General features: G+C 44.2%; 1 protein-coding gene across 1 annotated transcript; it reads right to left on the reverse strand.

Annotated features, from left to right (window-relative positions):
* Positions 1 to 10,530: 10,530 nt before the first annotated feature.
* On the reverse strand, positions 10,531 to 11,771 carry LOC135489928 (putative nuclease HARBI1). Its single transcript, XM_064775561.1, has 2 exons — positions 11,393 to 11,771; positions 10,531 to 11,006 (listed from the first exon to the last, which is right to left on the reverse strand). Exons 1-2 carry the CDS (start codon positions 11,769 to 11,771, stop codon positions 10,531 to 10,533), a joined length of 855 nt encoding a protein of 284 aa, XP_064631631.1.
* Positions 11,772 to 14,613: the final 2,842 nt, after the last annotated feature.

Below are 14,613 nucleotides of genomic sequence, written 5' to 3' on the forward strand. Positions count from 1 at the left end.
CAAACCGAAAATCAATACATTCATCCCTTTCCTGTATGCCTCAAACCCATTTCAACCAGATGCAAGGCAGTACAACTTGCCCTCGAGTCCGACAAAGTCACATTTTATCAACCATGTCAATCAATGTACACTTACATTTCTTCAAAGTTGTAACCATCAAAGTCATCCTTCCTGGCAAGTTCTTTGTAAATGTCTCTGGTCTTCCTCTGGAAAGAAATGGCACAAAATAAGCTAGCTTTGTAACCACCATGGTAGGGGGTTTAACCGGGCCTTACTTTTCTCATGGACGTCACATCATGGAAACGGTAGTATGTAAACACTGAAACGTTTCAAAAGAAACAGGTCAAACGAAACGAGTCAAATAAATGGTCAAAACGTGAAATTGAAAATGCACTATGTGGATGTGTCGTTTTTCAAGGCTCTGTTTTGTATTTTTACCGCATAAAAGCCACAGAAATTCAAACAGAAAGCGATTAATTATAAATAGATTTACCACAGTCCGTTCAGCTCTTTCACAATTTAGATAAACCGGTATTTCCCCACGTAACCTCGTACCCTGCCCAAATATTTAGCGCTATTGTATACTTTAACGACAATAACGACGATTTATTGGAACACGTTGAATTGAACATGTCCAATTTTGCCTTGAACTCTTTCGAACGTAGCACTCAGACACGGAGCATCAGCAGATCAGAGGTCATAGCATTATTCATGTTATTCCGCATTTCATCTGGCATTTCCCTGCCCTAATTGGCCGCCATTATTGCCGAATGTGCTGGATCCACTCATTTCATTATTACAAGATGTTCAAAGCATATATTGATGCGAAACGTTAAGACATGATAAGGGTGATTGTTTAATTTTAAACGCCATAACCTTTTGTTATTTCGTCCCCAAATAGAGTACGAATATGTGGCCGCGGCCATTTTCAGTTCACAATCGCGATCGCAATGCATAATGTACAGTGATTCGCCAACATGGAAGCCAATTCGGGCAGAAATAATATTTTGAATATCAACTCTGCTTTTGGACATTGGCACGGGGACGAGGCTGATTTACTTATTACGCTGAAAATGTGGAATGCCAAGGCGTGTCGCCGTGTTGCAAACAATTTACCAAATTCATCACCTAAAAATCGATCCAGACTATCAAAGTACACAAACAGAATTATTGTAATCATTATAACAGATCATGAGTATAATTATTCAGTAATATTCATTTTTATGCTATATTTTTATTTTTGACTTGTTTCGTTTGACCTGTTTCTTTTGAAACGTTTCAGTGTTTACATACTACCATCACATTATAACCAATGATCGGGTGCTTCACTGTGTCTGCTGTGGCCACTAACATCAGGACTCGAAGCGATTTTTGTGGGGTGTCATCAGATGTGACCAAAGTTCACCTCCACCCATCCGGTAAACGGAACCACGGTGCCATTTGCAGCACCCAACACCAGAGGTTCAGCGAGTAGGTCAGAAATATCTCTGACAACAGCATTAGGCAGATGTGTTGTCAACCAGGCTTCCGAGACGATGAACACCTGTGCTCCCGTATCCCACAAGGCGACACAACTAACTCCGTCGAGACGACACTTAATCAGACATTTGCGTCCCACGAGTGTTACTAGTTTGTCCCTCTTGAGATCACGTGACATTCCTGCGTCAATATCAAACAAATCCGCCGTACTTGCCGACTCTGGGGACTCTGATCTGGTATTGGCCAGAGGTGGGCCTAATGCCTGTCCCGCGGCATTAGCCCCTGACGGTTTAACTTAGCCTTTTTGCAACCCCTTGAAAAGTGTTTATCACTGCCGCACAACCAACAGTGTTCACAGCGATCCTTATTTGCGGCACAAGGAGGATACCGCGGTGACGTCACGGCTTTTCCAAGATGGCGCTGCATATTGTAAACAAACTCGATCCACGGCCAAGGGAAAATCAAGTCATCAAAAAAGTTAGATTTTTCGCATCAAATCAGAGTTATTAGTACTTTTCTGCTATGAAATAAGTCTTCAGACAATAAGCTATCATTTGAACAATGAAAAGTGCTGTTTTGATGGGGAAAAATAGGGTTTTTTAAACCAAATAGCCGGGCACCGATCTTCCAAAATTAGCGATGGTTTCAAAACAGTCTCCCAGATATGGGGCAATCTCTTCATTATCATAATGGATTTGGAGACATGTTTACAGATTTTACAAGTTCGAGACCTGTAATACCTAAAACTCGCATAGATCCCCATAGATCCCCTCTATTTGTCGAGTTAGCGCCCCTGTAAGATCATGCATTTTCGGACACTAGAACGAAATCTTCCTGCGGATATCGCGGTTTCGGTGATGATTTAAGGAGAAATTGACTGTTCTTAGAGTTGTATGGGACAGAAATGAGTTCATACTTCATGAATACATGAATATATTATGATATGGGCGGGCTTCTAAGTCAAAACAATAACAAACTCAACTGCATCTCTACTGTATATTGCGTAGTGCATTGCCTAGTGTATTTCGTAGTGTATTTTAGCGGATACATTATTTCCGCACTTTGGCCACGCCAAACGTCTTTTTTATTCGTGGAAGTTAATCTGCTCTGTAAATTTTATTTTACACAGGAAGAATCCATACTAGGTATTGCAATATTTCATGTCTATTGGTGTTTTTGTGTACAGGAGCGCACCAGACAGTGAGACGTGGAGATGCGTTCAGTGCTGGTGCATCCTGAGCTTCAGGTTTTTGATACTCCTACGTCCCGTACAAAACCCTGAGAAAATCCATTAGAATCGACAGCGAAGGGTGGCTGTTCTGATAACCTGATACACTGTGCATAATGTATGTATATATAGTGTTTTATATGACAATAAAATGTATATGAATAAAGTTTAAGATAATCCTATCGTTAAATCGTTTTATACTTCGTCGATTCTATGCTGTTAAACATTGTGTAGACGTGTAATTGTGTTTTAATTAAGTAATGAAATAAATTTGCAGCGGGGTGCGCGCAATACGAAGGAACAGCACTGAAAAATTCAGAATTTTCATAAATACCCGGATGTTCTAAAAATAGCAGCTAATGAAAATACGCGTTGCATTGAAATTTAACTAACCTACCTCGGACCCGAGCCCTATGGCGCAAAAGACTATACAATCGATAGTGCATCTGAGAGCATTAATTCCTGGGTCCGTGGTTTACGAATTTCCGAGACTCAAATACAACCGACGCTCTGATTGGGCGCTTTTTTTTCTACCGCTACAATCCGTCTGAAGGGCATGGATTTCCCCAGGGGTTTGTAATAGCGAGAGCTGGAGCATATGGAAAACCACTGGGTGCCGAGGATGGTGCTGGTGCTGTCAGTAGACTGAATCTGATTGGCCATAGCGATCACTAATATGGGTCGGGATCACGTGATGTGACGTCACCGCGGTATCCTCCTTGTTTGCGGCAATACAAGTTTGGCATACTCGTTATCTTCTTTCCTTTGGCGCACCTGACCCACGAGACCGGACATCGGGTTTTTCCGCTGTGTTCTGGGAGCCTTGTTTCGTAAGTTGATCCTGGATGGCCTTAACCTGTGCGGTAAGGGCAGCCAACTGTACACCAAGCCCATCGGTTTCAGCCGCTATAAGTTGCACATGTACTTTGGAGCAGACTTTGGAACAGAAGAATCCGAAGAACCGATCTTCTGAATTCGCCTGACCTCCATTTTGATATTCTGTTTTTTTAGCTCACCTCTTAGCAGAGGTGAGCTTATCCCATACCGTGGCGTCCGTCGTCCATCGTCGTCGTCGTCGTCGTCGTCGTCGTCGTCCGTCGTCCGTTAGCAGGGCACGTTTCGTAACTGTTAGAGCTATTGAGTTGAAACTTGGTAGACATGTACCCTTATGTAATGACACCTTGGAGACCAAGTTTCGGTCCGATTCGTTTCATGGTTTGGCCACCAGGGGGCCAAACATTAAAAGTGAAAATATGCAATATCTCCCTTAATAGTAGTCGGGAAATTTTGAAAAAAATATGGTAGGTACTTCTAGCAAAGGTGCATCATATATCCTCCGGGTTTTTGATTTGACCTCCTTTTCAAGGTCACAGAGGTCAAATGGTGTAAATTGGCCGTTAGGATGTAACGATGGCACGTTTCTAAACTGCAATGACTATTGATACCAAATTTGGTACACATTTACCCCTTAGTCAGGTGATCTCAGGGACCGAAGTTTGGTCCAATATGATTCACCACTTGACCACCAGGGGGCAAAATCCAAAAACCTTAAAAATGTGATTATTCCTTAACTTCTTGCCCGATTGCCACCAATTTGATATCATGGGTACATCTAACCACCATACAGTATATGTCACACAAATTTTTAATTTGACCTTCTTGTCAAGGTCACAGAGGTCAAATGGCGTAAATTCGCTGTCAGGCCGTAACTATGGCACGTTTCTTAACTGCAATGACTATTGATCACAAATTAAGTACACATGTACCCCTTGGTCAGGTGATCTCAGGTACCGAAGTTTGGTGCGATCTGATTTGCCGTTTGGCCTCCAGGGAGGGGGCCAAATCCTAAATTCTTCAAAATGCCATTATTTCCAGTAATGACTTGCCCGATTGGCACCAATTTTATATCATAGGTACATCTAATTCTAACAACCATTCAATGTGTCACCCGGGTCTTCTTTGATTTGACCTACTTTTCAAGGTCACAGAGGTCGAATGTACTGTAAATTGGCCATTTTGGGGAAATTGTAATTGCTTGGACCTACATCAAACCTAACACTACATGACACAATACCATGCTCTTTATCCATCTTTCCTCCACATGAGGTGAGCACAATGGCCCTGGCCATTTCATTAAAGCCAGGGAGAATGGACTGCCTCATCATGGAATCAACAAGTGCTGTATCGTACTGCACTCCAGATCCAGCCTCCTTTGACGCAAACGTAACCTTCTGTCGCAGGTCAAGTGCTCGCATCAGGTATTCCTCAGGCGTTTCGGTTGATGTTTGGGTGAGGTTGATCAAGTCCTTATATCTTTCTCTTTAAAGTGGTACCTTAAAAACTTGCGGAGAGTCATAAGGTTCAGATCGGACTTTCCCTCCAGAAAACTTCTGAGGGTGGTCCCTGCATGTTGTGACTGCACGGATTACAGCTACCACAATCTCCCTCTCTGGATATTTTTGGGGACTCCTGCCTCAATCTGGTGAGCCAGACTGCCGAATGTCAATTTTTCCTTGTCACCTCTTTCTCCAATCTGTCCATTTATTTTAAACTCCCGCCGGACATAAACCTTGTGTTAGGCTTAGGGTCAATGCGCGCACCAGTACGTTGTGGGGTACCAACTCGCATCTGAACTTCCTGGAACTTGGCCAGGAGCTCTGTGTAGTCTTTCAGGTTCAGTCTTCCGAGCACACACAAATAAAATCATCGACAGCGATTTGAGCGATCCACGAATCGGCTCAACAAAAACACGTATTCCTCTCGAATATCGGCATCAATCAGCACAATAACAGTCAATAAATCTCGGTGGGACCTCCAAATGTTAAATGTTAAATACGAAGAGTAGACAATGTTCTTGGAATCGTAAACTGCATATATTTCACTTCAATCGAGTAGGGTGTACATGAATGTAACAATGATATCGTGGTTTCACACACGAGACTGAGGTATGTAAGCCTTTTGGGCCTTTATCAACAACTACGATGCAGTATACACGTGCCAAGGAATTTGGGATCTAAGACAGGACAATATTAGCAACCGCAACAAGAGCGCCCCCATGGTAGACCAACCCATGAAAATGCGCAATAATCAGGTCAGTAACATGCCCATGTCGTGGAACTATGACTGGGTGTTTCAACTTGTCCGGTAATTTTTGCACGCTTGATGCGACCATCCACCCGTAAGTTGTCTTCATCGCGAATTGGATCTAACGGTTGGAGGTTACTTAATTTTCTTTCAAATGCCTCCGTCTGGACCACTTGGAGAATGGCAGTCACTGCTCGCTTGAGATCCTCAACACTAAGGCCATCTCTCTGGCCTTGGTTCATGTCTCCTTGGCAACTTTCTCCTCAAGTTTGTCCTTGTACCTCAAACACCAGGCAACTGCCTTCTTCAGGCGATACCAAGTCGAAAACTGATGGAATATCTCTGACATCTTGTGGAAGACTGCAATCTTGGTATCAAGAACTCTGGCTGCTTTGCTAATTTCAGGATCATTCTCAACGGTTAGGACATCGTCCTCAGACAACGGGGTGGGAACACTACTCTCTCTTAGGAAATCCGGCCCGTTCCGCCAGGGCTTGGAGTTGATGAGATTAATGGCCGACATTCCTCGGGACGCTATGTCCGCTGGTTTCACACTGGTTTCACACTGGTGTCAACATGATGCCACTCGCTTCGGTCGTGGATTCTCGGATTCTCTCTACGCGATACGCCACATAAATATAGAACCTACGCGATTCATTACTAATGTGTCCTAGTACCACCTTACTAATGTGTAGTAAAAGTGCTCAATATCCTTTTACTTGAGTTCTTTACCTAAGAATTCGCCCACCTTGACAGACATAACCGCAGCGGTCAATTCTAACCTTGGCACAGTGATCGGTTTCAGCGGCATCACACGCGACTGGCCCATGACAAGTGAAATGCTCACGTTCCCTACATCATCAGTCAGTTTCAGATAACTACACTGGCCCAACCCACCAGGCTCTAAACTGGCATCACTGAAGTGGTGCAGCTAGGCTGAGACAATCTCACCAAAATTGCTTGGGTCGTAGCAACGTGGGATATCAAGTTTTGCCAAATTCAAGATCTCTAAGCGCCATTTATCCCACAGTATACTGACCTCAGGGGAACAGGGTCATCCCAATCTAATTTACTGTTACACAAACTCTGTAGTATGCGACGTCCAGTCAGGATGTACGGAGCAATCGGACCAAGTGGGTCGAAGATGCTGCTTACAGTGGACAGTATTCCACGCCTAGTCAAAGGTTTATCCTTAAAAACCACCCTGAATTGAAAGGAGTCGGACTGAACGCACCATTGTAGGCCAAGTGTTCTCTCCGTGGGTAAGTTTTCAGACAAGAGATTCAACTCCTGCGTAACCTTAGCCCTAGCCTCCACTTGCACTTCCAGCATGACTTCTCGATCATTGCTGAGGAAACTCCTCAAATTGAAGCCACCCTTTTTGCAAATTTCCCTACTGTCACGCACTAGGCTCTTTCCATCATCAGTAGTAACAAACTCGGCAGCTTCGGACCCACATCCAGATTCAAACTTGTCAGCAGCACTCCTTAGTGCGTAGGTGGCACAGCCAGGTGAGGATTGACTGTACATCACAAACTACTGCTACCGACTCCTTGTGGAAGCGTGCAAGAACACCGAGCAAATCAGGACCTTGGAGTAAGTGCTCATTCAGGACTTCACCTTGAAACTCGGCGATACAATCAAACATAACCCTAATGCGCCCAGGTTTGTGTGGGTGATAGACGCCGTGATGGCCCAAATACCAAACTGAACCTTCAGGACTACACTCATCTTCAGGTACTCTTTCACAAAAACCCCTTTCAATCATTTCATTCATGTACTGAGTGTACTCTTCATTAAACTGGGGTTTTTTTTCTCCACCTTGCGCTTCAAACTACACAAACGCTTCAATGCCTGAACTCTGTTGTTTGGTAGCTTCACATGAGCACACTGAGCATATGCAGACATTTCTGAGGGAGGATGATGCCGGCGATGAGGAACGATGCTTTCAGTATGGCAGAAGCACGGCGAATCAGAGAATAGAACCGTGGTGGGGAATATAGCGTAAAGAGAATTCAGAGTTTTGAAGGCTCTTTTTAGTGAGTTGCAAGGCCAGGGTTACTTCAGCGGAGAGTTGATTGACAAGGAGCTGATCCGATTCTACTTTTTGGGTTTGATACAGGTAATTTTTAAACGATGTTTTCACCCTGATGGCGTCCGTTAGTTCATTGCAGAAGAGAATCACCTTAGCGTCCATGCCTAGAGCGATTACACCGAACCTGCCCCTCGTTCGACTCGACATTTTGCCTCCTAAATTTTCAGTCCATATCGGTGTCGAGATTTGAACTCCGTCACAGTGACACTATGCTGGGCCTACCGGTACCCGTGGTGGATAAAGGTAGGCCTAGATATGCAAAATCGTGATCGATATAAATACTGTATGTCCCGGAATGTGTCATCCCTTTCTAAGTCAAGGCGCCTAATTTTGACGATGAATGCTTTTCCATTTTAGGATGAACTAAGAGAAGTGTCACATCTTTGGAATATCCACAAGATCCGCAGATATCGCAATATGAGCATGAATCATGGACGACCTTTCATGATGTACACAGTGCCGGTGTAGAAGTTTAAAATGTCCTAGGATAGAATGCCCGGGAAATAAAGGATCCTATCATGCGCTTCAATCTGTAAGCTATTGACGGTCAGGGTCTCTATAGAACCATATTGCAGAATACAATAGGGCCGGACACTTTTTCCAAGAGGGGGCATCTGTTACTGTTACAGGAATCGTTATACACAGTCGACTACATCTGTGAAGCTGACGGAGCAAAAGTAAGAGCCTGTGAGGAACACTATACATTTCAGTCGGAGTATCCTTGCGATGAAGACATGTTTGAACTATGTTGTATCCTGATGGAAGAGAACGGCCAGGGGCGGGTTGTTCAAAGCAGTGATAAATTTATACACCGATAAGACTTATCAGTCGATAAAAATCTCTTAACCCCCGATAGTTAAACCACCGATAAAAATGAGGTTTTCAAAACTAGTTTTAAGGACCCGATAGGTATCAGTGGATTTAACAGTGGATCTTCCCATAATGCATCAGGGTTCCAGCATCCAAGATGGCCAAATTAGCAGAAGAAATTTCATCTGCTCCTAGCAACACCACCCAAAAAAGGAAAAGAAAGGCCAATTTCTCTGCAAATGAGGTCAATCTACTTGTTCAACTGACAGAGCACAATGTCACTTTGCTATCATCTAAATTCACGGACACGGTGACAAATCAGAAGAAGAAAAGTGTTTGGGTGAAGGTGGCAACGGCCCTGACAGCACAGGGAGTGGCAGTGAGAACTGCAGAAGAATGCAGAGACAAATCGCAGGCCCTGCAGAAGAATGCCAAAGGAAAAGCTGCGGCAGAGAGGAGAAAGATTTTAAAGACAGGAGGGGGTACTGCTCCACCGCCTTCATCGGATCCAGTGACAGAAAAGATAGTAGCCATTTACAGCGAATGCCCAACCTGGAATGACATTTCAGGGGGGCTTGGAAAGCTCAGCACCACCACCATGCGGATCCCAGTTCCAAACACCAAGTCCAACCCCATCAGTAGGCCTGATTGTCAAAGAATTGGCAGATGGAGGGAGAGCAACTACCAGCAACTGTTTCTTGATCCCAAGTATCAAGACCCAAGAAGGTACGTTTCTTAGATTATCACTTTTGTAGGCCTAAAAAATGGCCACGCCCCCAAAATGGCCACCTTCGTGATGTGAGGCATGACACAATTTTCACTTAAAAACCAGCATTGTACGTCTGAATTGTACTTTTAAAAACCACATACTCATACTACAGTTAATGAACTATAGTTAAAATGCATTTTCACCTTGTTTTAATGAATCTATTCATGAACTGAAGCAGTTTTCTGGAGATTGCAATCATCATGATTTCTTCTTTCACAATGCATTATGTACATGATGTACAGAACCCATACGCCATATACAGGGTACCAATGTATGGGATGCTGTTTGTGAAATAATTAACTTAGAAAACAATATGTAAATGTTTGTGTCCTTGGGCAGAGTAGAGACAAAGGTGACACATGATGTTTGATATCCTTATGAAGGTATTTGTGATACTATCACTAGCTATATACCAGTACTGATTATTATTATAAATTTCATTCCAGAAGATGAACTGCACCGCTTGACAGAAGAGGCTAGTGCTCCATGGTCATCTGATGACGACGATGAAAGTTATTCTACCCGTGAAATGGCACGTGATATTGAACGGGGCTGTGTCCATAGTATGGGGAAAGGATATGGGGAAAGGGAAAGGAAGGGGGAAAAGCAGCCGTCCCAGCAACCGAACAGCCAGTGCCGTGACTGCCACCAGTGACAGTACAATTGAGTGCGTGAAAACGTGTCGCTGTATTTGCCCACTTCAGCATAAACTGTTTCTTAGAGAACTGGAAATTAAAAATGCAGAAATATATGGGAAGAAGATGAGGCTTGAGGTGGAGAAATTGGAAAGGGAAAGGGAACAACAATAATTCTGTGCCGCTGACCATAGATGCCTGTGGTGTTTCATGTTGCATAATGTTTTGCTGTTTGTGTATTTCATTACACCGGTTTATAATATGATTAAGATATTGCTGATATTTTGAACTATTTATATATATTTATATGAATGAAGACACACGCTAGTCTTTATGTAAAGCTTCATTCTTTAATTTACTGTTCTTCATAATTCATAATATTATAAATTAGATGTAGATATTGATCTGAAACTTCTGCAAGTCCATCACATTAATTAAAGAAGGTGTTTGTCACATTTCTCCTCACTGTGCGACCACCTTCATTTCCTTGGTAGATGTATCTATCCCGCGGTTCTCGATTTGGTCTTCCTAATAGGGGCTCTCGTCTGTCAATCGCTATATTGTGGAGGACAGCACAAGCAGTAATGATTTTACAAACTCGTGCTGGGCGCATCCTGATTTCCGCGTGGAGGCAGTGAAACCGTCGTTTCAAAACACCAAAACAACGTTCAACGGAGTTCCTTGTTTTCTTGTGGGCGTTGTTGAATCTGGTCTCTGGTCTTGTTATTGGACGCAGATATGGTGTAAGGAGGAAGGGTTTACATGGATATCCGGAGTCCCCAAGAAGAAATCCCTCCAACATCCCACGGTAATTTTCTGCCAAGTATATCCCGATCTGACTTTCTTTGAAGATGTGCGAGTCATGTGTGGCACCCGGCCATCGTGAAACTATATTTATCAGCTTTCCTGAAACAATTATAGACATAGTTTATAGTAAACAAATACATCTTTTTCTGAGTCATACTGTACACCCATCATTGAAAATTATGGTCGGATTGGCTTGCCACATAATTTGACTGGGTGCACGGTTGAAGTGAAAGGGTCCACTGCCAGCTTGACAAATGAAAAAAAAACAACAACAGCTGATTGTTTACAACACGGCTGACAGTGGGTACATTTTTGCTTTGCCATGTATGAAAATCATGATAATTAATGTGACATGTGATATCCCAATTGATGTCAAATAACTTTAACAGGAGTGAGTATTGGTACAGTAGTTTCTCATCTAGTATACTATAGGATGTTCATATATATAAAGTGATCCACACAGTCAATGAATTTATTCAGCCTACCTTGATGGTCACATATGCCCCGTGTATTGATGCTGTGGTACTGTTTTCTACCGACAAAGGCAGACTCATATGTTGGCCTCTGCTGTCCATCCTCCTTCAACTCTTTGTACCATTGTGGGGTAGAGGGGCCCTGAATCTTCACATGTGTCCCGTCAACGCAGCCAATAACATTTGGAAATCCTGCCATTTCGTAAAACCCAGTGTGGATTCGGTTCCTCTCTTCAGCAGTTGTTGGCCATTTAATGAAAGTATCCTGCAAGGCAGCCAAGGCATCTGACACCTTCACGACAATTCGACTTGCGGTCCCTTTATCAAATCCTTGCAAATCGCCCACTATCTGAAGAAATGATCCTGATGCATAGAACCTCAATGCCAGCATCACCTGCTGCTCTGCAGAGAGGCTGTGTGATCTCTTGGTGGGATGTTCTAAATCATGTCTTATTAGATCGGTAATGTATATGATACTGTCTCTGCCAAACCTATATCTTTGCCTCAACCTGTTGTCATCAAATGCATCTAAATCAGACTCTTTATGCCTGTACGTTCTTTGATTTCGGTGAAAATTTGGAAAAAGCAGCATCCGATGGGCAGCCATTTTGGTTTCTGGATTTATCCCTAGCGACAAGCTATCGGGGCTTTATCGGTACTCCTAGGGGTGGGTTAAAGTTATCAGTGATTATCGGCAGCTAAACCCTAACTTGGCTTTAAACAACTCAGCCTATCGGAGAATTAAAGTTATCAGTGGTTTATCGGTGGATATAACCACCGATAGTGGTTATCGGTGCTTTGAACAACCCGCCCCTGGTGGCTGCGCAAGATCCTGACGAAGCCAGACATTTATACATAACTCTGAGAGACTTGCTTAAAGCTGAACTGCATGCGCAAAACCAGAGCATCTCATGCAGCAATGGTAAGACATTTAAACGATCGAAAGGTCTTTCTGAATTCGGCCTGAAACACAAAGTATCCAAAGCGGTGCGTCATCATATGCATGCTCTGTGCCTTTTAAGTAATGGACATGATATCGCTCTCTCTCCGAACGCTACGAGTTAACCCATCCGGACGCTACTGTCATGATAGGGATTCCCTCATATTTGGGGTGATTATCTGATATGAGTTGTATTGCCTCTCCAAATACTCCACACCTTAAACCCCATCACTCAATAAAACTCATACCAAATAAACACCCCAAGCCCACGAACCCTCTAAAACACTAACAATGTCAATCTCTAAGTAATAACCATTTATTCGGTGCACAATGCTAACACTACATCCCCATTATGTACACTCTTTCCAACCATATTCCTCCACATCGGACACTACTCTACACCTTCCGATGAGGAAGCGGACTCGGCAGATCGCATTCCTCGATATATTCTCCCTCTACCTGCCTCCAGTCCTCAAAAGTAGCTGACGACATAATCGCGGTCATTTTAGCTGCCTGGTCGAGCTTCCCTGCCCTAGCGTAGTGTGAAGCCGACGATTCGGAAGACCAACCAATATGATCCATCATGGCCTCGATATCTGGCTGTGAAGGCACCCCTTTGTATGACAAAAAACGGATCGATATCGCACAGCCGCCCCTCAAACTATGAGGGGTTTCCCCCTCATCAGCCTCTATTTTCCCCAAATAGTACTTTAACCTCTGATAGGTGACCTCATATGCCAGGGGGCTATCAGCAACTCTCTGGCGCGCGAGAGGCCTAAACAGAAAACCCGTACTTAAATCCACGCCGAATGAACTGGCCACCTGAAAATACGTCTTCAAACTCAATACAGGACACACCATAGCTACCCTCGAACGAAACACCGAAAAGATGTTGGGATTATCGACACGATGGGTCTTCCCCCAGGTATGCTTACTGATAAACCCCGCACCCGCAGGCAATTCCCGAATTTCCTGCGACAACATAACCCCCACATCATGGGCCCTGTCGCCCCCAAAAAACATTAATTTTAACATAGCTTGGTTCCTAGCCAGAACAAACTTCGTGTGTAGAGGGATATCCTGTCGGTCTAATTCCTTGTCTATGTACATTGCCAGCAAAAGTAGTTTCGATATGAACAAAGGCCTCGCCTGAGACACCATGACATGGGCTTTGCTCTGCTCCACACGAATTTGTCTCAAATAAATTGCAACCTGATCCGAACGAACCGGATTCCCCTGCCCGGCGGAGCACCACCCATTAGGCTTTCTCTCTCCGACCAAGGACAATAACCGACTTTGCCACCGACATCAACACCGGCCACCAGAACGGAAGAGGGGATAGCTGCGGAACTACCAAGTTTACCTGGAGTGGCCTTGGGTTTTCCTGCAACACGAAAAACAAGACCGAACCTATCATGCAAAAAGGAACCCCCACCGAACTCGGAAGTGGACAAGGCGTGAAATGCGGCAACGCATTACCATCCCTATCTAGCATTGCATTGGAATCTAATGCCATCAAATCAAAGGTATGAGGGCCAAACAACCTATCCAACCTCGACCAAGCCTCCACTGATAACCTCGCGTCTCTCGGAGACAACTTACGAGAAGCAGCATCCGCCGCGTTCTCCTTCGAAGGCACGTAAGTTAGCTTCATATCGCAATTTAGCCTAGAAATGACCTGAAATATGGACTTGAGTAGCTTGACCAACGGAGGGTCCCTAGCTCCCTGCTTAGCCCATGCCGTTACCAACGCCTGATTGTCCACATATACATCTACCCGTTTGTCCCGTAAGCACTCAGGAATCGCCTGCAGAGTCTTCAACAAAGCATCAGTCTCCTTCAAATGGATGGGTCTGTTGTCATCCCGTGGCCAGAAATCATGCACCTCCCGACCATCGGGTAGGGAGGCCCCCCAAGCGAATCCACTGGCATCCGTGGACAAGTTCAAATCCACATGGCGCTCACCCCGCCAATTGGCCCAATCCGAAGAATCATCCAGGAAGCGCCAGAACGCTATTTCCTCTCTCAAGTCCCCTTCAACCCGAATATCTGCCTTGGCTTTCCCTGACCGACCGATTTCAATGGCCATTGCCCGGATGTAAAGACTTGCAGCAGGAACACAAGTTTTGAACGAAACGCACTTGCCCATGAACTTTGCAAAGTCCTTACGGGAACCACGGACTCTGCCAAAATCTGTTCCCTCAACTCTCTAAATTTCAGTTTCTTATCCGCAGGGATCTGAAATTGCCTTGAAACCGAGTGAACTATCAACCCAAGGTTCAGTAGTGAGCAG

This window comes from Lineus longissimus, chromosome 6, assembly GCF_910592395.1.
Source record: "Lineus longissimus chromosome 6, tnLinLong1.2, whole genome shotgun sequence".
NCBI classification, from domain to species: Eukaryota; Metazoa; Nemertea; class Pilidiophora; order Heteronemertea; family Lineidae; genus Lineus; species Lineus longissimus.

Excerpts from the sequence above, each read along its gene's own strand:
- LOC135489928 (XM_064775561.1), bottom strand. The coding sequence starts at position 11,771 with ATGCTGGCATTGAGGTTCTATGCATCAGGATCATTTCTTCAGATAGTG. Across the intron at positions 11,007-11,392 it reads GGGCATATGTGACCATCAAG|GAAAGCTGATAAATATAGTT; the intron begins GTAGGCTGAATA and ends TAATTGTTTCAG.